Genomic DNA, 23675 nt, shown 5'->3' on the forward strand with positions numbered 1-23675 from the left:
ATAGTCTCAAATCTTTTCTACTAGGCACTTCACTTTCTATTTTTTATGCACTTGACTCTCACACTATTTTAATAATAGGGTTGCAAACGCTACCGGGGAATTTTTAAAGGTGGGGGAAGAATGAGTCAGTTGTGGTTCTTGGCTCTTTTTAAATAATGAAAACATTACTTTGGACGGATTTTGCAAAATCTTCCTATCTTTTTTTTCAAACTGGAATTTGAGATCTGAACTGTCTGATTAATAAACTGTGGTTTCACATTTTCATAAAAACAAATTGAGTCTTTTTCAAATTACTATCCTATAGACTCTTCCTAAGATTCTCAGTCAGATTGCCCCAACATTCAGCATGAGCAGCTGCAGTTTTGTAGTGGAAAAGTCCAAGGAATCGACAGCACGTGTAGTTGTCTGGAGAGAGATAGGAGTACAAAGGAGCTACACAATGGAGAGCACGTTATGTGGCTGCGATCAGGGCAAATATAAGGTAAAGAAACTAGATGAAGTGAAACCCTATGTGTGGATTGAGTTTACCATTTCCACTGATATCACTTTCTAAAACCCAGCTTGTCTGTTTTTTAAAAAAAGGTGCATGAACATCCTGCTATAGGGCTTTTTACATTATATTGAAATAGACTGCTTTGCACAATATAATGTAGATTCCTTCATTATTCTTTTGGATCTGTCATTCTAAAAATGTAATGTGTATGTTCTGTTAATTGTCCATATTAACAAGACTATAATAATCAAGTAAATAAACATATTTATGGTTGAAATTTTAAACCTACAAATGAAGAAATTCATGGTTCTTACGTAATTTGGAAACAATTATTTTCAGTTACCAGTACATTCAAGTATTTTAAAACAGACTTCTTGGATACATGACCATTAGCGAGCTTTTGCGATGTGAGGAGCTCTCCTCTTGGTACAGTCTAGAGTGATACACCAGATATTAGGTAATGTCGCCTCCAGAATTCTCTTCCATGGCAGCAGGAGGAGGCAGATAAAGCCAAATATGTTCATGCTACTTTAGCAGTTTGCTGTTCAGCGGTGAATAAAAGTAGTTAAATTTTGCCTGCTTTCCTGCCTCCCTCCCCCAACTTGAGAACTTGTCTTTTGAAATTTTGTTTTCTTCAAAAGTGTCTCAGCAGTGCTGGATGAGAAAATCAGGGCCAGCCTGTGTTTCCAGTGCAGTACAAGCCTATTGCCTTATGCCTTTTTTTGTGCACCAGTTACCCAACAACCAACAGTTGAATATTGCTAAAAAGTACAACCAGTCAAAAATAGTGGATGACCTGAAGCCTCCTCCATCTTCTTTCCCTTCCCACAGTGCCTCAAACATTGCTGCAGGCTGAAGCAGAGAGGCAAGCTGAAGCAGGCTTAGAAAGTAAATGACCCCTGAATGCCAAAACATCCCACACAGTAGCTTCTCCTGTTTGCAAGCAGACCTCAGCCATGTTGAACAGGCGGACCAGAAGGCTGCAAACCAGGTAGAGAGTGAGGTATAATTATCCTATTCCAGCACGCCAAACCAGGCTCTCTTCGCCTACTGACAAAGCACACACCTCAGCAGGTTTCTCAGTAGGCCCATATAGAGTACATTAATTCCTATTTTGTACTAGGTACACAAGTATCCCTGTGATGGATTAGTTCCGAAATATTCCCTGACCACCTTCTGTGGTCCTGAGATGGGGATGCTTTTAGGGTTCCTGTTGATAATAGTGCATCCAGAAGTCCCACTGACCAAAAACCTTCAGAATACTTTTTAGATACATAAGGTAAAGTATGGGATGCCAAACTGAAATTTAGGAAAATTAACTTCCAAAGGCCTCAATCAGTCTCAGGTAAAAAAGAGTAGAAATCAAATGAAAAATCTGTACAGTTGAGTCAGGCTGAGATCAGTTATCCAGAAAGGAAAACCCCTTCATGCTTATTACAAACCAACCAAAAAGATCAAATCCCTGCACAATAATCTTTTCTTTGGAGTCAGTGCAATGAGAGAGATTTCCATCTTCCTATGAAGGCAAAGAGGACATCTGGGATGCCTGGCCTCTAGAAATGCCCACACTCTCGTTATGAGAAGGAAATAATGAGATTCATCTGGCAGATTAAGATCAATTGATAGAACAAGAAAGAGGCAAAAGTCTTCCAAGAAAAAGTACAGAGGAAGTATGTTCCTCATCTAACTTGTGTTCTACTGAGAAATAGCACCCAAGTTAAGCTCTTGAAGATGCTCATATCTTACATCAGCCTATTCTGACTAAGGTCTGAGAACAGTGGGGGTGGGAGGGAGAGCACATGACCTAGATATACTACTTCACTAGTCTAGGAGACCTTTGTTTTCCAGTATTTGACATGGCAGTGGAACCCCTGGTGAACATGCCATTATAGGAAGACTCTTCTCTGCCAAAGACGACAATCTTCCTGGCCTCTGGTATCTTGAAACCAGTTGCCTGAAATCTGAGTGCCAACAACGAAGTAAAAAGGGTTATTCACCCAAAGCAGTCTCCACCTTAGTTATAGCAAAGAAAAATCCATCCAGCACATTAAATGCTACATCTGAAAGAAAAAATAATATACATTTGTAAAGAACGGAATATAGTATAAGACTTCATCTAGCCCAAATTCTACACATCCAAAATTACCTCCAGACAGCTGAGCCTGGGTTTGAAAAGAAACTCGATAATGATTATAAGAATTATATGTAATAGCAATTGCAAAAATTCAAAAGATCAGATTGCAGAATAGACATTTATTTTTCCGGCATCTTTAACTAAACTGTAGCTCGCTCCAACATCCATGTGAAACAATCTTTGGCTGAAGCAGACTTTTGAGTCCATCACTTCCTAGAAATCAAGAGGGTATCCACTGTAGCAATAACTTTGAACTGAAAAATTTTAGAGTTTGGCAACTGTGCAATACTGCTCTATGAAAGAGTTAGGTATGATAGTTGCTATTCATTCTTATTCATGAATTATTAAGAATGAATTATTTATTCCTTCATTCTTGGTAAGAAATTTTGTAAATTAGTTTTTAAACAAATTGGTGTATTTTACTGAATTTTATACACCCGGAATATACTAATTTCTTTTCATTCTGACAGAACTTCCTGAAGAAAATTATTTTAGATTAAAAATTAAATACTGTAAATTTTAGTTTCTGTGAAAAATGACTTAATATTCAACTGTTCTTATAAACTGTGATTTAGGAATCTGATTTCTCTTCAGTGCTCCAAGTGTAATCCACATTTGCATTGATGGGAATTAAGCTCCAGCACAGAGGGCAGAATATACCTCTGAGATCCTGAAGTCTTCTAGAAATGGCTGTTCTATCCAAGATTAAAATTAACCTTTTAGTTTTTTAAATTCCTTCTTTGTAAGCATTTATGTATAAATTCTTGTCTGCATTTCACAGCTAATTTGGAGCAAAATAATGTAAAATGTAACAAAATACTGGAATGTGGTATAAGCTAATAGAGTGTATCTATATTTTATTTCATGCATAGGGGTTACAGATAGGGACACGAGAACTGGAAGAGATGGGAGCCAAATTCTGTGTTGGCTTACTGCGTTTGAAAAGACTGACCTCTCCACTGGAATTCAGTCTGCCTTCTAGCCTCCTTGACATTGAAAATGAGTTGATTGAATCAAGCTGTAAAGTAACAAGGTAAAACAAATGAATTGCATTTGACTTTCCAAAGAAATAAATTTCCATAGTATCTAAAATATTAAAAAATCAGGCAAAAGCTTACACAGATGAAGGTTTTTAAAAATGTTTAGAATGTGTCCTGTACACAAGTGTCATGTACGTTATTAAATGTTGAAAGGTTTTTATTATTTCACATTGTAAAAAAAGGTTTAACTGATGACTACATTTGAAGCAAACTGGAATATCAGATAGCTTGAGAGAACAAAAATACAAATTGGTAATTATCAACCAGATTTGTTGGTGTAAACTTGTCTGGCTCCATTGACTTCTGTGCCAGTTTACCCCATTGGAGGGTTTGGTTCTGTAATTCTAATTCACTTTGGGAGTATATGCTTCAATCATTGTTCACTCTCGGTAAGAGATCTGTGTGGAAGTGTTAATGGATAAAACCCATGGATGTTTCTACAGTTCAGTGGAGGTGCTATAATTGATACTTTATTGAAGTGAATTAGTATGGGGGAAGTCAACTTCACAATTCTGCTATTTTGCGTTTTGACACTAGACAATTCCGTCTAAGGTTGGGCTGCCAAAATGGTATTACAATGGCTTACAATGAGCTGGTTTCTCTTTGCAAGAGAAAAAGACACACACTTGCTTTCAGTTTTAAACAAAAATATTGCAGACTACAGCAAAAATATGGCAATAACATATAGAAACTTGATCTGCGCCTCCCCCTCCCCAATGATTTTTTTCCCCCTGTACCTGGTATTGGGACAGTAACTTGAAGAATCTTGTTGGATGTATTTCAATAAAAGGCTTTCAGTTTTCTGTAAACAAACCATCATAGTAACAGCTTCTGTGCCTGACCATCTCTGTAGCGGGAAGGTACAGTTCTTCTATCCCTTAATGAGGGCACACAGGGTGAGATGCTATTCTGACTTTGCTAATGGTCTTAGCAAATGCCTATTGAGTATGCTCATTATAAATAAAGACTAGCTTTTAAATTCTTCGCTTCACGGGCCAAGTGACTTACTGGCCGCCGCTTCCAGCAGCTCCCATTGGCCTGGAGCAGCGAACCACAGCCACTGGGAGCCGCGATTGGCCAAACCTGCGGACGCAGCAGGTAAACAAACCGGTACGGCCCGCCAGGGGCTTTCCCTGCATAAGCGGCGGAACAAGTTTGGGAACCACTGGTCTACAGTATGGGTCTGCAGGAGCAATGTAAAACCTTCCTCGTAGCTGGCTCAAAGTGGTTACAGTTTGAAGTGGATGAGACCAAGAATGCCAGGTCAGGTCATTGACAACAAGGAGAGATTAGGAAAAGGAAAGAAGGATTATTGGGGGAGGGGAGACTATTTGGAAGGAGAAGAGAAGTGATAGGTCCCCAGGGAATGGGAAACTGTTCTAGGGGGCAGCTTGATAGAAGGCATAAAGTAGAGAGTGTAAACAATGAGTGTCAGGAGCAGAAGATGGCTTTAGCAGTGTGATTGTGAATAGACTGGAGAAGGGAGATGTAAAAGAGCAGGTCAGGAAGAATGCTATATTGGCAAGGTGAGAGAGTACCAAGTTGTGGGCGATGGTTTTAGCAATGGGAACAGTGAAGAGGAAGGGTGGACTTGGTACGCTTAGGTAAAAAGACTTAGAAGAATGGACAAAGGGAGAAATCAAAGGCTATTACATAGAGGTTCCAAGCATGAGAGACAGGAAGGATAGCAAAGCTGTCTAGAGTGGTGGTGAAGGGAGGTAGAAAAGAGTGATAAAGAGAAACGGTATGTTCAGTTTCAGGGAGAGTGAATTTGATGTAGTACTGGGATGTCAAAAAAAAAAAATGTCTGAGAACCATTTGGCGATGGTGGACTAGACAGGGAAAGAGAGAGATTTGGTTTTGGACTCATCTGCAGTGATCTCTCTTAAGCAACTACTTGGCCTGACAAAAATTGGTGACTTGCTGGGAGTGGACATCAAATAGAGATGAAGCAGAAGTGTGCTTCAGTGTCCCCAACAGTACTGAATAGTCTATTAAAACGGGAGGTTGCCTAATATACTCCCATTGATTCAGATACCAACCACAGTGAATCCTGTGCATGAGCTGATCAAGAGTGAGTGTAGAGGGAACAAAGGCAATGAGCTCCATTGGATAATTCTGCCTTATCTATTTAAATATTACATTTAGAGACTGTTTCTTTATATGTTTGTATAGTGCCCACCACGATGTGGCCTTGATTTCATTTGGGGTCACTAGGCATGACCATAATATTAACAGTAATAGCAGTGTCTCAAAAGACAGAAACAGAAAAGGAAGAGAATGAGGATTGAATAAAGAAGTAGTCAGCAAGGTGAGAGGCCACAAAAGTTCAGTGTCTTCCTGGCTAGTGCTCAATGCTTTTTCTGTGCCATCAAGATCTCTTGCAGGCTGATGGGAGGGAGGGAATTCACCCTTGTGATGGAAACAGCCTGCCTTCCCCAACCTCCCTTTGGGGATCAAGTCAGTGGAGGACTGCATATTATTTATCTACAAAATGCAGTACTTAAACTTAAGATTTAAAATTTACAGAAACAATATAAATCATGTCTTTCATCATGTTTGCTTAATTGTGCAAGACAGAGAAAGGGTTAGGACACAATTGCATGACCTGGAGTGTAGAATTAATTGCAGCTACAAAACACATTAGAACAGTAGGTCACTGAAAAGGTCATTTAGTCTTTGTCCATGTAAACCCACAGAGTGGCAAATGATATTTACAATCTGTCAGTTTCTAGTTATTTTGCAGTTACATCATTAAAACTACCATAAATATAATGTGTTAGAAGTTTATTGAGGTTTACTTTCCTTTGAACAGAGTACATTTAAATCAGGAGGTAATTAAAGAAAGATAAACCTCTTCAATAAAATGAAACAGTAATGTTTTTATGTTTGGGATGCCTTTATTTATTCTACTTAATTTTAAGTGTTTGCTCTATTTATAACTGACATAATTTCTACAGGAAACATCTTGTAAGATTTTTCAGGAGATTAAAAGCGCAATCGAGTGTTAGCTGTAACCTCTAAAACAACTGAAATGATTCTGTGCATATGTTTTCACTGCATGTTAACCATGAAGTAAAAAATTGCAGGGTTAGTTAACCTGTGATAGTCTAATTTATGAGTATGTGACCACATGTACTGTGCTGTCACTTCCTCCACCTTACTCATGAGGGCATTCTGCACCAAAAAATAAAAAATTCTTAGCACAATATTTTAAAATTCTGTAAAATTCTGCACATTTTATTTGTCAAATAAATGCAGAGGCTCCAGCATGGCATTGGGGAGCACAGGCCACTGGATGCACAGAGGTGGGAGATCACTGTGCAGCTTCCCCCTGGGACACACTCAGCGATGAGGCTGCACTCAACCCTGACACAGTGCAAGGACCCGGCCTGCCTCAAAAACACTCCAGAGCCCTGCCCCTCTGGGCCCGGTGCACCAGGTCTGGGTAGGCAGGCTCAGCAAGGCATGATCCAAGCGTGGACGGGCTTAATGTAGGGGGATCCAGGTGTGGGTTTAAAGGGTTCTGTGTGGGGCAATCTGGGTGTGAGTGGCTCAGTGGAGGATCCGTGTGTGGAGTGGATCTGGATGCACAGGGGCTTGTTAGGGAGTTCTGGGTGCAACGGTAATGGGACTCTGGGGGAGGGGGTCCAGGTGAAGGTAGTTGGGGCTCAGCAGAAGAGGTGTCCGGGTGTGGGTGGGATAGAGCTTGGCAGGGGGGTCTGGGTGTGGAGGGCTCAGTGGTGTGTTCCAGATGCTGGGGGAGTGGGGCTCAGTGGGATGGGGTCCAGATGCAGCTGGTTAGGGTTTGGAATGATGGGGGTGCGGGTGGCTTGTCAGGATGGTCCAGGTGCAGGGGAAGTGGGACTCATCAGGGAAGTTCGGCGTGCAGGGGGGATGAGGTTCGGCGGGAGGGTCTGGGTATGAGGGGGTTTGGATGCACAGGGGTTGGGCGGATGGGGGAAGCACCTCCCTGTACAGTGATCCCTCCCCCTGCAGTTGAGGAGCGATGAGTGCAGGAAGCATGGGAGCGGGGGTGGAGTGTTTGCAGAGCTTACTAAACTGGGGAAGAAATCTGGGGGTGGGTCAGACACAGCTCCGGATGCTGTGCATGGGAAGAGGAAGTCCCGTTCTGCCCAGCCCAGCTGGGACTAGCAGCTGAGCCCAGCGCAGGGTAGGAGCCGCCAGCTGGGTCTTCCCCAGTCCTGCCCTCTGCCCCAAAGTGATTTACCTCTCTACCAGCTGCCCTGGGCACCCAAAACATACTGCTGGGGCAGGGTCACGTGACCGTTCTTGTAGCTTCCTTTTGCTTCCCCCATCAGAGAGTCATTTTTCTGCGAGAAAGCAAAGAAATCTGTGGGGGACAACAATCCTGTGCAGAATTCCCCAAGGAGTACCACCTGCACTGGCTCTGTATCTGACTGTGACAAGCAAAACAGTTATCTAGTGCATATCCCAAAATGTATAGCAACACAACTCTGTTGCTCTACACTTGCACTCACAGGGTGTTATGGGGCAATTTGTCTGCCCACTCCAGGAATTGTGGAAGGCAGTTTAACTAACTAAGAGAACACACATGCTTTGTTTTAGATATAGTAAATACTAATCAGAAGATGAACTGAAATGAACTAAAATGACATAGAAAAGCGTGAGTCAAATGAAAGCAGCCATTAATTACAAAATAGCTATTCTCAAGATATGCATGTTAACAAAAGTGGAGAAAGGAAATTTCTATTAAAACCTTGCACTTTTCTATCTTCATTTAGCTTTAAACGACAAAAAGGCATAGCCAACTAATTGAGTGTACTTGTGGTTCAGTATTAAGAATGTTCAAGAGACTAAATAATCAACCTCAGCCAAATTTATTGGCTAAAGATAAAGCAATAGACTACAGGAAAGACAGAGTTAATCCATTACCAGTCCTTCCCAGGAGGCAGTCTTGCAATGTGTTTGGTTCACCTTACACAGAAGATGTGCTTCCCAAAAGCCCCCTTAAACTTTTATAGATGGCTGTTTACAAGTTGCAGAACGCTGTTCACCATGCTTAAAGTTTAATTGGCGAGATTGTGCCAGTTTTGTCTTTGGTGCCTCCCTACACTTTCCGATCTTTCGTTTGAATATTAAATTCCAAATGCTAAAAGGCATGAAGATACTCCCTAACAGAGAACATCCATACATTTACATTATTCATACATACACAACATTGTACCTTAACACTTGTCCATCTAGTTTTTGACAGTTGTATTTGCTTAAGCCAAGAGCTGAGCTGTTCTTATCCCTAGGCATTGTAGGAGGTATGCCTTAGCTTAAGTGTGCAAGAATAGTCATAGTACAGTTTAGCATGATTACCCCCACCCCCACTCACACATGCATTATAATAATACAATGGGCATAATACATAATGTGCTGTGTGTGTAACATACATACATTGGCTAACAACCTTCAAAATAGGCTAACAAGGTGTTAAATGGTTCTCAGCTTGGGGTTTGCTTTGTAACTCAGGGAGAGGTGTTGTCTCGCTGTATGGCAATGATAAAGGTGTATGGATGACTGAATGCAGTTACCTCTGTGGTGAAGAGCAAAGCCTACGTGATACAATGACACTGAGGTAATTTGAGGCACTCAAGCTAACATCCAGATTTAAATGAAAAGTGGTTTAGGCATTTTCAGTGAAGGGAGCTCAACTCTGGAACTTGCTTCTCCCACTGCTGTTTCAGAGGCTCAATTTGTTGATCTTCAAGTCACTCTGCAAAGCTCCTCTCCTTTCCCAGGTTTTTTTTTTGGGAAAAACTGAATGAGTGGGTTTTTATAGTATGGAGAGAGTCCTGATTTGAGAGGATTTTATATTTTGTACATTGGTTATAATATGTTTAATATTTTATACTTGTTCCTAGAGTTCCAGGTGGATGTATATTACAATAAATAGATAACTTCAGGGGTATGCAAAATTTCACTTACGGATTTTTGTATAGAATGTGTGGAACAAATGGTCAGAGCTGATTGTTGGTGGAAGGGTGCATATGTATATGGACTAGAACCTTAGCTGATGTAAATAGATGTGTCTCCATTAACTTCAATGAAGCTACACTGATTTATACCAGTTGAGGCTATGGCACATAAAAGCTTGAAATAAATGTCATAGTTGCCCAAAACAGGTAGATCCACCCCATGACAGAGCTTTAGAATCTGATTTTTAAAAGTGAGCAGGAGTTCTGAACCACAAAACAGTTCTAAGTGAAATCACTGGTGAAATTCTGTGGCCAGTGTTATGCAGAAGGACAAACTAGATTATTTTAATGGTCTTTCTGTTCTTAAAATTATATATTTGCTGAAACCAGCTTTTCTAAATTAAATGATGCAGTTGTCTGTATTCTTTTCCCCCATAAGATTTTAGTCAATAATATTCTTAAACTTTTGTCCCTAAATGTTCAAATATCACTACTGACTTTAAGTGCATCAGTTTGGGGGTGCCTGATTTTCAGAAAAAGTCCTGACTTCAGACAGTGCTGTTTACCAGCCTTCTGAAAATTAAACTCCTTTAAGGTGTCTCAGGTTGTGCCCCAAAAATCACTAGTTACTCTTGAAAATTTAAATTAAAAAAAAAAATCAGATATTACCAGAAGTGCCAAAAACTCTCTTCTCTATTGTTTTATCCTACAAGAAGTTTTCACAGCCAGATTATTCTTCGAAACTCTCTTCAGTGGAAATATTGATTGTTTTAAGCATACTGTTGATATTTGATACCATAACTGTTTTCAAAATGTTACTACCTGTTACAGCTTCCCCATTGTCTTGGTACCAGTCTGGCATATGGTCCCGATTTCGGAGTCCCACATGCTTCCAAGCCAATTGCATCTGAGTAGAGTGTATTCACTGTTTCTAGCTCAAGGTCTATAGGCCACACTCCCAGGATCAGACATTGTCTGTTATCTTTCTCTGGGATGTGGGGCACCCCCACCCTGCTGCCCTAGACCCCAGAAATCAGTGTCTAAGACCTACTGAGTCCCTCTCCAGTTGCTGCTTACACATGTTCCCTCAGAGCTTCACTTAGGCTGTGGGCACTCCAGCCTTCTAGTTTAATTCCTTCTGGGACACATTGCAGGTGAGAAAGGAACACAGACTTAGCAAAGGAATGTCTTAACCACAGAAACTTTACTTTTAAAACATTCAGTGGTTACAAATCTTTGGAAAAAAACAAACAAGTCTTGTCAGATCTCACCCCTTATGGTGAGTCTGTGGTTTGTCAGTGTTTTTTGTTAGGATAGTTCCTCCTGCTCTCATCCTCTTGCATATCCTCCTTACATATGGAAGTTGTCAGGCCCCACCTTAGCTAGAGCAGCAGCCTTCTCTCAAATAGACGTCTCTCTGCCATGTGCTCCACTAGAAAACTCCACTCCAGCCTTCAATCATACATACCTCACCCCTAGGAACCCTCAGTAGGAAGTCTGTTGCCTCTCAACTGTTGGCCCTCTCCCATGGAACTGATGGCCTCAGATTGTGGTCTGGATTACTTCTCAGTAATAAGAGAAAAGGGTAAGAAGAAGAGCTATGGGTAAGCTTGAAAGCTTAAACAGAAGTTGGTCCAGTAAAAGGTATTACCTCACCCACCTTGTCTCTCTAGTATCCTGGGCCCAACATGATGGCAACAACAGCACTGCAAACAATTCTCTGTGATAGTCCTTTACACCTTGTTGAAGCACCTTTCCTGGGCTTGGCATGTTTTTGCTCTCAAATTCATCATACAAAATGGAGTTTATATTTTGAGATTGAAGTATCCTGCTCTATGCCACATGTATTTTGGCAAAGGGAGCCTTAGAGAAATCATTTAATTATCTTGAGCATGCACAGTAGGCCTAAGTAATATTACAAAGAATTTTTGTCTGGAAATGAAATAAAAAGGAATTTTTGATAGTGTGGAAATTACAAACTGCATAATAATTTTCCCTTCACCGTTGCATCACTTCTATCTCAAATTCATTAGCAACAAACGTTGATTAAAATATTTCTAGTTGAGTTTGATAGCCAAGAGGATAAAGCTCTTTGTGGGATTGCATTTTGAATTGAATTTGTGACTATAAATGATATAGCTTTTGTGGTTCCAGATTAGTCCCCATGGTGCACACTAGAAAACAACCACATGTAATTCAACATCATTTGTATTGATTGCATTTTTTGTTTAAGATTGCATCTGAGACATCACTGAGTTTGCATTTTATCTTGGCCCTAGAGAGGGTTGACTTCCCAGGTCACAAATAAAGTTAGTTGTTAGGCTTCATTAATTCATAGATTCATAGATATTTAGGTCAGAAGGGACCATTATGATCATCTAGTCTGACCTCCTGCACAACGCAGGCCACAGAATTTCACCCACCACTCCTACCAAAAAAAAAACAAAAAACCTCACACCTATATCTGTGCTATTTGAAGTCCTCAAATCGTAGTTTAAAGACTTCAAGGAGCAGAGAATCCTCCAGCACGTGACCCATGTCCCATGCTACAGAGGAAGGCGAAAAACCTCCAGGGCCTCTTCCAATCTGCCCTGGAGGAAAATTCCTTCCCAACCCCAAATATGGCGATCAGCTAAACCCTGAGCATATGGGCAAGATTCATCAGCCAGATACTACAGAAAATTCTTTCCTGGGTAACTCGGATCTCACCCCATCTAATAGCCCATCACAGGCCATTGGGCCTATTTACCATGAATATTTAATTACCAAAACCATGTTATCCCATCATACCATCTCCTCCATAAACTTATCGAGTTCAATCTGAAAGCCAGATAGATCTTTTGCCCCCACTGCTTCCCTCGGAACTTCACTCCTCTGATAGTTAAAAACCTTCGTCTAATTTCTAGTCTAAATTTCCTAGTGGCCAGTTTATATCCATTTGTTCTTGTGTCCACATTGGTACTGAGCTTAAATAATTCCTCTCCCTCTCCAGTATTTATCCCTCTGATATATTTATAGAGAGCAATCATATCTCCCCTCAACCTTCTTTTATTTAGGTTGAGGGGAGATATGATTGCTCCCTGAGTCTCCTTTCATAAGACAAGTTTTCCATTCCTCGGATCATCCTAGTAGCCCTTCTCTGTACCTGTTCCAGTTTGAATTCATCCTTCTTAAACATGAGAGACCGGAACTGCACACAGTATTCCAGGTGAGGTCTCACCAGTGCCTTGTATAACGGTACTAAAACCTCCTTATCCCTCCTGGAAATACCTCTCCTGATGCATCCCAAGACCACATTAGCTTTTTTCACAGCCATATCACATTGGCGGCTCATAGTCATCCTATGATCAACCAATACTCCAAGGTCCTTTTCCTCCTCCGTTACTTCTAATTGATGCGTCCCTAGCTTATAACTAAAATTCTTGTTATTAATCCCTAAATGCATGACCTTACACTTCTCACTATTAAATTTCATCCTATTACTATTACTCCAGTTTACAAGGTCATCCAGATCCTCCTGTAGGGTATCCCTATCCTTCTCTAAATTGGCAATACCTCCCAGCTTTGTATCATCCGCAAACTTTATTAGCACACTCCCACTTTTTGTGCCAAGGTCAGTAATAAAAAGATTGGTCCCAAAACCGATCCTTGAGGAGCTCCACTGGTAACCTCCCTTCAGCCTGACAGTTCACCTTTCAGTATGACCCGTTGTAGTCTCCCCTTTAACCAATTCCTTATCCACCTTTCAATTTTCCTATTGATCCCCATCTTATCCAATTTAACTAGTAATTCCCCATGTGGCACAGTATCAAACGCCTTACTAAAATCTAGGTAAATTAGATCCACTCCGTTTCCTTTGTCTAAAAAATCTGTTACTTTCTCAAAAAAGGAGATCAGGTTGGTTTGGCACGATATACCTTTTGTAAAACCATGTTGTATTTTGTCCCATTTACCATTGACTTCAATGTCCTTAACTACTTTCTCCTTCAAAATTTTTTCCAAGACCTTGCATGCTACAGATGTCAAACTAACAGGCCTATAATTGCCCGGATCACTTTTTTTCCCTTTCTTAAAAATAGGAACTATGTTAGCAATTCTCCAATCATACGGTACAACCCCTGAGTTTACAGATTCATTAAAAATTCTTGCTAATGGGCTTGCAATTTCATGTGCCAATTCCTTTAATATTCTTGGATGAAGATTATCTGGGCCCCCCGATTTAGTCCCATTAAGCTGTTTGAGTTTCGCTTCTACCTCAAATAATGTAATGTCTATCTCCATAGCCTCATTCCCATTTGTCATGCTACCATTATCTCCAAGATCCTCATTAAAGACTGAGGCAAAGTATTTGTTTAGACATTGGGCCATGCCTAGATTATCCTTGACCTCCACTCCATCCTCAGTGTTTAGCGGTCCCACTTCTTCTTTCTTTGTTTTCTTCTTATTTATACGACTGTAGAACCTTTTACTATTGGTTTTAATTCCCTTTGCAAGGTCCAACTCTACTTGACTTTTAGCCTGTCTCACTTTATCCCTACATGTTCTGACCTCAATAAAGTAGCTTTCCTTGCTGATCCCTCCCTTCTTCCACTCCCTGTATGCTTTCTGCTTTTTCTTAATCACCTCTCTGAGATGCTTGCTCATCCAGCTTGGTCTACAACTCCTGCCTATGAATTTTTTCCCCTTACTTGGGATGCAGGCTTCCGATAGCTTCTGCAGCTTTGATTTAAAATTATCCCAGGCCTCCTCTACCTTTAGATCCATAAATTCTTCAGTCCAATCCACTTCCCGAACTAATATCCTTCATTTTTGAAAGTCAGCCCTTTTGAAATCAAAAACCCTAGCTGCAGATTTATTTTTATTAATTCTTCCGTTCAGTTTGAACTGAATTAGCTCATGATCACTTGAGCCAAGATTATCCCCTACAACCATTTCTTCTATGAGGTCCTCACTACTCACCAAAACCAAATCTAAAATGGCATCCCCTCTTGTCGGTTCAGCAACTACTTGCTGAAGGAATCCATCGGCTATCGCATCTAGGAAAATCTGAGCCCTATTATTATTACTAGCACTCGTCCTCCAGTCTACATCTGGGAAGTTAAAGTCTCCCATGATCACACAGTTTCCATTAGTATTTACTTTATTAAAAACATTAAAAAGGGCTCTATCCATATCCAAAATAGATCCCGGCGGTCTATAGTACACCCCAAGCACTATCCTAGGGGAGGCTCTAATAGTTTTCTTCCCCAATTTAATTTTTGCCCAGACGGACTCAGTCATATCCATTTCATCGCTTCTTATTTCTTTACTTTCTATCTCATCATTGATATACAGTGCTACTCCACCACCTTTACCTTTATTTCGGTCTTTCCTAAACAGCACATACCCTTCAATACCTGTAGTCCAGTCATGAGTACTCTTCCACCATGTTTCTGTTATCCCTATAATATCTGGTTTCACTTCCTGCACCAGTAGCTCTAGTTCCTCCATTTTGTTACCTAGGCTCCTCACATTAGTGTACAAACATCTTAATTTTTGCTGTTTGGCCTCACTCACATTCTGTACCCTATTAGGCACAGTCATTTTACTACAGTATAACCTATTAGACTTGTATCTACACTGCCCTTCCTCCTACCCACGGCTGTATCCACTCTTACTTCATTTTCTTTCCTCTCAATGCTAAATTCTGGTGTGGAGATTACCTGGACATCTCCCAACCATCTCCCCCTAATTCCTAGTTTAAAGCTCTCTTAATCAGTTGTGCCAGCCTCCATCCTAGAAGTCTATTTCCTTCCCTACTCAGATGAAGTCCATCCCGAGAGAACTGTCCTCTATCCATGAATGCTTCCCAGTGGCCATACATCCCAGAGCCCTCCTTATAGCACCACTGCCGAAGCCATCTGTTGATAGTCATAATCTTGTCACACCTTTGTTGCCCTTCTCTAGGAACAGGCAGAATCCCACTAAAGATCACCTGAGCCTCAATTTCCTTAAGCGTCTTCCCCAGCCTAGCATAGTCTCCCTTAATACTTTCCAGCGAGAATCTAGCCGAATCATTTGTTCCCACATGAAGGATAATTAGGGGATTCTTTCCCGCTCCCTTTAGAATCCTTTTCAACCTCAGGTCTACATCCTGTATCTTAGCACCTGGAAGACAGCATACCCTCCTATTCTCTGGATCAGCTCTGGTTACAGGCCTATCTATTCTTCTCAGTAAAGAGTCCCCAATCACATAGACCTATCTTTTCCTAGTGATGGTGCTATTCTCCAGTCTATCACCTGTTCCCTCTGGCTGCAAGTTCTTTCCATTTCTATTCTCCCTTGTAATCCTCTTTAACCCATCCTGTATCCTCCTGGGGCTCATATTTGGTGTAATCTCCATTTAACTCTTCCCCTTTTCCTATAGGACTAGCCGCTCTTCTCTTCTTCCTTGCCCTTCCACCTTCAGTGACTACCTGCTGAGCCCCTTCTTCATTTTCCAGCTCTGCATGCCTATTCTTAAGCTCTATTTCTCCTTCACTAGCCTATCTTTTCCTCTGCCTGGTTCTTTTAGTCACATGCTTCCACTGACCACTTTCCTCACCCAGTCTCCCCTCAGAATTCCCCAGTCCTGCTTCCATCTGCAAGTCTGAGCTTTTCCCTTCAGATACCTCATGTCTTTGCTCCATAATCTGCTCAAACCCCTTCCTAAACTCTACCAGACTTTCCACCTGCATCTCCAAACCTCGGATCTTTTCCTCTATCAGCTCTATCAGACGGCATTTCATGCAGACAAAACTCTTACCAGGTATCCCCTCCAGGATCATGTACATACCACAGCTTCCACATCCAGTCATCTTCATTGTGTCTTCCGCTACATGGGTCACTCCCACTGCTACCTCTATATCTGTCATAGCCTTGCCACCTAAATCCTGTTAATCTGGGAAACACAAACCACACCAAAACACCACCACCCACAGCAAAACACAAGCACCACAAGACAAACTCCCCTTTCAAACTCCCACTCAAACTCCCCTGTTTACAGCTCTGTTTGCTAGTTCCTGTGCCGCTGCAGCTGTCTGAGATTGTGGACCAGGTTTCCCAGTCTTCTAAGGTTACGCGGGGCTAAGTAGTTTTAAAAACAGCCAGAAATAGACATTAGAGAATTTCCCTTGAATAGGAGAATGCTTTGCTGCCTCCTACACTAGCTTCACCTGACCAACACACCCACTACTGGTGTAAGTGGAGAGGGTGGGGCATGTCATGGGCATTTGAAGAGTGGAATTGGTAAGAAGGGGCATGGTAGAGTGTAGCTGCTTCCATAACACCTTACCACTTGAATTCTCAAAAAATTACAGTCCTGTAATGTGTTCATGAAGAAGAATAGAAAGGTAATCCTAGTTATTGACACTATTTCTTGTCTAAATTTTTTTGTATGTTTTACTATTTGAATAATCAAAATGACACTAGAGGTCCTAATTGATCCTCAGTTAACAGGACTTAAAACTAATTTTGGTGAAGTATTAAAAGGCACTTGTTATCTTGATTGAGTGATAGTGCCAAACATTATTACCTTAAACAGCTAGAGGAATTATTTGTACTTCAAGAAAAGAAACTTTTTTATAGGTCTGCAACCAATAAATACTGAACATGGAATGCTTCATTACCCTTAAGGAAAACTGAACACTAGAGGAAAGCTAATAGTTATGACTCCAATTCTGTGTATGTTGTATGCAGGAAGACTCTTAAGCCTGTACGCTGTCCCACTGAAGTCTGTGCAGGCATAAGATTCTCCCCATGTTGTCCTGGGCCTCAGTATTATTACAGAATTTCTCTTCTGTTGCAATGGTCAAGATTTTTGTTTCCAGATTCTTAGAGCATGTTATATGAGTGCCAAATTATAACGGTGCCTTCAGCATGTAAAGGATTACCAGGTTCCCATCAGTTTAGGTGATCTGATGGGATTATAAAAGAAAAAGGGAAGCTGGTACAGAGGGGGCTGTCACAGGGGATGGGTGTGGCCTGTCTCCTCCAAGTTGGCTGAGCTGGAAAGGTGTTTGGTGTCTATTACCCAGTAGTTTGAGTTGATTTGTTCTGGTTTTGAGTTGGTTGGTGGGTTTTTTTGGAAATAAAGCAAGACCTGAAGAAAGGATGTGAAGAGACCTGTAGTTGGAACTTTATTTTTCCTTCCCCAGTTGGAGAGTTTGCACACCAACCTACAGTGAAATGTTCTAATTACTTATAAAACCATAAGGTTTGAACAAGTTTTGTGTCTCTTTGTTTCACTGTTTTTAATTACATTTGGAATTCCTTTGACATCAAATCCATGTATAATAATATAGAAATTCTTCTATTTCTATGAAAATCACTTATTCCCCCCCATTGTGCAGTTAAATGAGAATTTTTTTTGGTATCCAGTGCTTCCAGGCTTGCAAACTATTTTCACTCTTGATGTATTTTGTAGTTTGTCACAGGAAATGTTATAAAATTGAATAAAAATATATGTAATCCAAATTGGAGGAGGATGATAAAGTAATCCATTCTTGTCCAAATCCTTATTGGGTAGCATTCATCCCTGGGACAAGTCCTATTCACCATATTTTACACCTGAGTTTCATCCCATGTGAGAACAAGCTATTTTGCAGATGTGAATCATTTAATTCTTTCTGTTTAATTCATATGGAATCTAGTTTTTACGTGCTGAAAGTCATTTCAACCTAGAAGACTTATGGAGCTGATTTCTACTACAAATGTATAGGACATAATATAGTGAATATGTTTTCTTCTGATTGTTCAAAATTCGTATCCTTCATATTATATACGGAACCTGTAAGGAAGAGGGAGGGAAGTGGTATGCAATACTAGTGATACACATTTAACGTTCCTGGAATCATGAGCCTGGACAAGAATTGGTTACTCCACATGTTGTCGGATATTTCAGGGTAGCACAACTACACTTCCTATACACAATTAACTTTTGAAAGGGGAAAATATTTATTAGAGTTCCAAATAATATAAAACGCTTATCACTCCAGAACTTAAGGGAAAGAAAAATCAGAAAACAGTCCTTAGGCCGTGTCTACACCAGAAAGTCTTCCCAGTAGCATTTGTGCCGACATATAGCTGCTGACATGGTAACCTCACTAGGGCATGTGCACACTTGGCTGCCTTTGCTGGTGCATGCATCCTCACAGCAAGAGGTTGTATTGACACAAGACATGATGTCCTGTGGATAGACATCCCAATGTTTCTCATGCTGCTATCGAGTGCACAGCCTTGTGTGCCACTTTTGCAATGCATTGTGGGACACCAGCATTCCTCTCAAAGAATTGCGGAAAGTTTGGGGTGTCAGGTTCCCACAATTCCCTCTGTTCCATCCCCTAAACTTTTTTTTGGTACTTTTGTTTTTGTTTTTAATTCCCACAGTTCCACCCTTCCATCCCATAATCTGCTCTTCCTTGTGTCAGTTTTTAATCTCTCTGCCACTTCAGCAGAATCATGGATGCTGAACAGGTCAGTGGAGTTCTCATGTCTGTTTTAGAGACCGGGCACCTGATTGTTCTGTGTTTGTGGAACTTCAGCGATCACAGCGGCCGGTCACAGAGCAGTGAAAATGAGAATACCGAAAAGGAGTGGATTATGTGGATAGTGAATGAAAATTGTCAGCTGTACACATTAGCACAGTGCTTCTGGGCTCATGAAACAAGCACGGAGAGGTGGGACTGGATTGTGATGCATATCTGGGAGCATTGTCAGTGGCTGCAGGGCTTTTGGATATGGAAGGCCTGGAGTAGTATACTGAACTCACCTAAGTCTTCCTGTATGGAAATGCCAAAAATGAGAGCTGCTTTGACAGGGGAGGAAAAAAAGTGATTGTGATATGGACATTTGTGGCCCTGATTGCTGTCTATCAGTTTGACATTGGCAAGTCTATGGAGGGGGCAGTAGTCATCCAGGTGTGCATGGCTGTTGAGCATATCCTGCTGCCCAGGATTGTGACTCTGGGCAAAGTTCGAGAAAAGAAAGGGATTCAATTCAATGGACTTCCAAAATTGTGGTGGAGTGACAGGAAGCGTATTCTGATTCACCCTCTTCCCCCCTTCCCCCCCCCCCCAACTTTGCTTCTGTGTACATAATCAGAAACGGTTACTTTTCAGAGTTACAAAAGTGTGATGGATCACCAGGGATGTGTCACTGACATTATCTCTGGATGGTCAGGGAAAGTACATGATGTTTGCATCTTTAGGGATACAGGATATTTGAAAAGCTGCAAGCAGGGACACTTTTCTTGGGATGGCACATTTTTATCGGTGGGGTTGTAATGCCAACTATGATTGTTGGGGACCCATGCTACCCTTTGTTTTCCTGGCTCATGAAGCCATACACTGGGCACCTGGACAACAGGAAGGAAAGATTTAACTATCATCTGAACGCTTGCAGGATGACGGTTGAATGTGCATTTGGTAGACTGAAAGTACTCTAGAGATGCCTCATGAGTAGCCTGGATCTCAGTAAGCCAAATATTTCTATTATTTAATATTGTGTTTTACATAATTGCTCAGCAAAGGGGGGCATATTCTTGGCAGAGTGAGGGGGGAAGTGGAATGATGGTTTATTTTTTGAATGACTAGCCGCTATATGCCTAAATGACAGGTTTCAGAGTAGCAGCCATGTTAGTCTGTATCCGCAAAAAGAAAAGGAGGACTTGTGGCACCTTAGAGACTAACATTTTATTTGAGCATAAGCTTTCGTGAGCTACAGCTCACTTCATCTCACGAAAGCTTATGCTCAAATAAATTTGTTAGTCTCTAAGGTGCCACAAGTACTCCTTTTCTTTATATGGCTAAAGGAGGCCGTGAGAGTGACAGTGTGTCATAGTCAGGCAGCATGCTGCTTTGTTAGTTTGTGTCTCTTCGTGAATAAACTGCACTTGGCTTGTATATGAATTTTAAATGAATTGTTAACACCTTTCATGACTTTGAGGGGAATCAGATTTGGTGGAGGGTGGTCACATCTGTTGTGTAAGACTGTTTGTTTGTAAACCAGGATTTTCACAAAGTAAAACTACTGGACAGTAACAAACAACAAAAATACTTGTAAATCGTTTAAGAACAAAGTGCAAAGTGCTGATAGCTTCTGCTGAATCACAGGGCAGTGTATAAATACAAATAGCAATTCTTCTTGTTTTCCACTGGGTTCAGTGGAAGTGATACCATGGCATGCTATGCTGGCAGGGAATGAATATGGCCCAGGTCCCAGGAAGATAGAAATGTACATGCAGTGTAATGGCTGCTGGGGTGCAAGTCTTTCGGAGTTTTGCTCCATAAAACTTTGTAGCACTTGGGTCTGCTGTCTGAGGAGTTGTATAATATCTTGGTGCAGTTTCCTGTGCACCTCTAGGTCGTTCTGCCTTTCCTCAAAAGAGCGTTCCCTGGTTTCTTCTTTTAGCCTAATTGATGGATTGGTGTATTGATTATTGATTAATCTTTTAGATCATTAAGTGGTACCTGTGGTTAAGGGTTTGGTCTCCTGAGAGGCTACAGCATCAGGAAGATTACCACCAATATTAGATTGGTATCGCTCACATCTGCTGGGGCACCCCGGAGTGTCAGACATTATCTTCATCATCTTTGTCATCACTAGTGGTAGTCATCCTGATGACTCCCCTGGCAAATAGTCCAGGTAATACCTTTTATAATGAATTATGCTGATACTCATTTTGGTTCATACATATTCATGTACTTATCTATACTTTCACACCCCACTAAATTTGGGGTGCCCCAGTTTTCATAGGCTAACTTGTTAGTTCTCTTTATAATAATGACATTACTCAGACACCAAACAACTTACGGTTAGCATGATGCTGACACCCCAATGTCTGCAAAAATCCCCAGAATATTCTAGCTGGGTTTAGCTGGTACATTGCAATATACATTTCTTAAATTTCAGCATTAGCACAAGTATTTACTGTAACAGAACACTTTTTTTTTTTATGGCTGTAAGATTATTTATGGGTCAGCTGCTCATGCCAGCCTAATTCAGGTCAAAGGCCCTGTTTGGCTAAGCTAAATATCTTACAGACCTGGGGCCTGTAGGTCTTGTGTTACAGCCTTAATCCACCCCTACCTCTTACCTATATACTTTTATAATAAGCAAATACACCCCTCTCAATATTATACCCAGTACTGCTATCCTCCTTTTATCAAGCCTTATCCTATATCTATTTTAGTCTTCGCTCCATTGTGCACTGGCCTCAGCCCTGCTGAACAGATGAATGAACATGTCCTTCCTTGTCTGTTTCTTCATTCTAGTAATCGAGGCCAGGCCTGTAGGAGGTGCCCCTCAAGGGTACCTCAGCCAAGGCCACTGATCAACTTCCAGAAAGACATTGTTAGATTTAAAAGGTTAGCAAACAGGAAGAGAGAAGTGACAAAACTCCCTAAAACTTTACTATAAAGATCATGCAGATATGAAGTCAGGCTTGGTATGGGGCTGTGCAGCAGCCATCAGCATGGTAAGTATGTGAGAACGTAGCCATGAAGCCTGGGGGTAGATTGTAGGGAGTCCCAGGTAATAACTATAGGGATAGTGAAGTCAGCATTGCTATACTTATAGGCAGTGATGATTCTGGGTTGCTATACGTATAGGTGGTGGTGATTCTGGCTGATGTATCACTCAAGAGAGTGCCCAGAGAGGGCGACTGCTCGAGGTTCCCCGGGTCCATGTGTTGCTGGGCTTTCAACAGCTCTGGTACCACCGGTGCTCATGGCAGAGTGGTATGGGAAAGTACTCTACCATGGCGGGAGAGATCAAGGCAGCCCATCCTAGAAATGTACAGTCAAAGAGTATAGAATGCATGCTTGAAAACGTCATCAGGATTGTGCCAGGACAAAAAGGATGCCCTTGAACTCCACAGTGGAAAAGGGTGGTTTCCGCTGCCTACTTCTGCAAGCCAGTACAAAGCCAAGCCACCATAGCCAGTAGCATACTGTCTGCTTCTTTCTACCTCATAATCCAAGCACAGCATGCAAGAAATTTGTTTTGAATTTGGACACTCATATTGGAAAACCAAAGCGCTGAGTTTTTAATGTTTACATAGCTGGGCTTGCACTGCACTTTCCCCCACAAAAGCCAAGGAAAGCCAGGATGTCTTTCTGAGATCAGGCTGCAGCATGAGGTTTGCCTGAGCTTTCTTTAGCTGCAGCTTTACCTGGTGCCATACTTGTGCAGTGAGGTAGCAAAAGTATGTTGGCAAAGATGGGCCAGAATTCTGTGAACTGGTTTTAAAGGAGGGCCAGTGATAAACAAATGCTGCGTGTGCTTTGAGCTATATTAGACAAATTTAGTGTGTGGAAAAAATAATTTTTGTTGCTTAGAAGGGGATTTCCAAATGCTGCTAATACAGGGTTAAGTTTATGCAGCCTTGTGAATTAGTTTATGCTGTATTTTATAAGAAATAGCATAACCTTTTCTCACTTTGTGGGAACAACGCATTGTAGGTTAATCCTTAGGAACGCAGAGAAAGCCCAACAAGAATACTGTTGGTCCATTTTATCTGGCATGCTGCCTTTTCTATTAGCCAATACATGATCCTTTTGAGAGAAGAAAGCAATCCATAACACACGCAGCCAATTTTATAATACCACAAGGGAGGCCCCAATTCCCTGCCCTGTGCTTTATCACTAAATCACAGTATGTCTGTAGTATTTCTCCTTTCAAAAATTACCACTTTTTTTTCCCCCAGGAAAATTTTTTTCCTTCAATTTTTTTAAATAGTGAAAGACTATGCTTAAAAGAAGAGGCAGATAAAAGAAACAGCTTAAAAGTTCTCTACTGTACCATAGAGTGCAGCTAAATAACTGTTGCTAAGATTTTTGTGAAGAAATTCTTCTCTTCCTGATGTATTTCACAGCTCCTTCCATAGGTACCAAAAAATGTTTCCTTCCCATTCTTCATAACTTCTTTACCTATCATTGTTCAACTCAAGTCAATCATTTTCTGTGACTGCATACAGAAGCAGTGAAGTACTGTATATTTGAAATCTTAGTAACCATGGAGGAATTAATTACAAACACTACAGG

The 23675-nt window shown here is 41.1% G+C and overlaps 1 protein-coding gene across 4 annotated transcripts in view; it reads left to right on the forward strand.

Annotated features, from left to right (window-relative positions):
* AGTPBP1 (ATP/GTP binding carboxypeptidase 1) overlaps positions 1 to 23675 on the forward strand; it is a 171614-nt gene that overhangs the window by 130932 nt on the left and 17007 nt on the right. For 2 of the 4 annotated variants that reach the window (XM_074953170.1, XM_074953171.1), the window contains 2 exons: positions 305 to 481; positions 3500 to 3660. In XM_074953170.1, coding sequence (XP_074809271.1) covers positions 305 to 481; positions 3500 to 3660 — 338 coding nt within the window. Of the gene's footprint in view, positions 1 to 304; positions 482 to 1324; positions 1485 to 3499; positions 3661 to 23675 lie in introns of those variants that run through there. The other 2 variants (XR_012639595.1, XM_074953172.1) reach the window with 2 other exon arrangements.

The sequence above is a fragment of the Natator depressus genome, chromosome 5, assembly GCF_965152275.1.
Source record: "Natator depressus isolate rNatDep1 chromosome 5, rNatDep2.hap1, whole genome shotgun sequence".
NCBI classification, from domain to species: Eukaryota; Metazoa; Chordata; order Testudines; family Cheloniidae; genus Natator; species Natator depressus.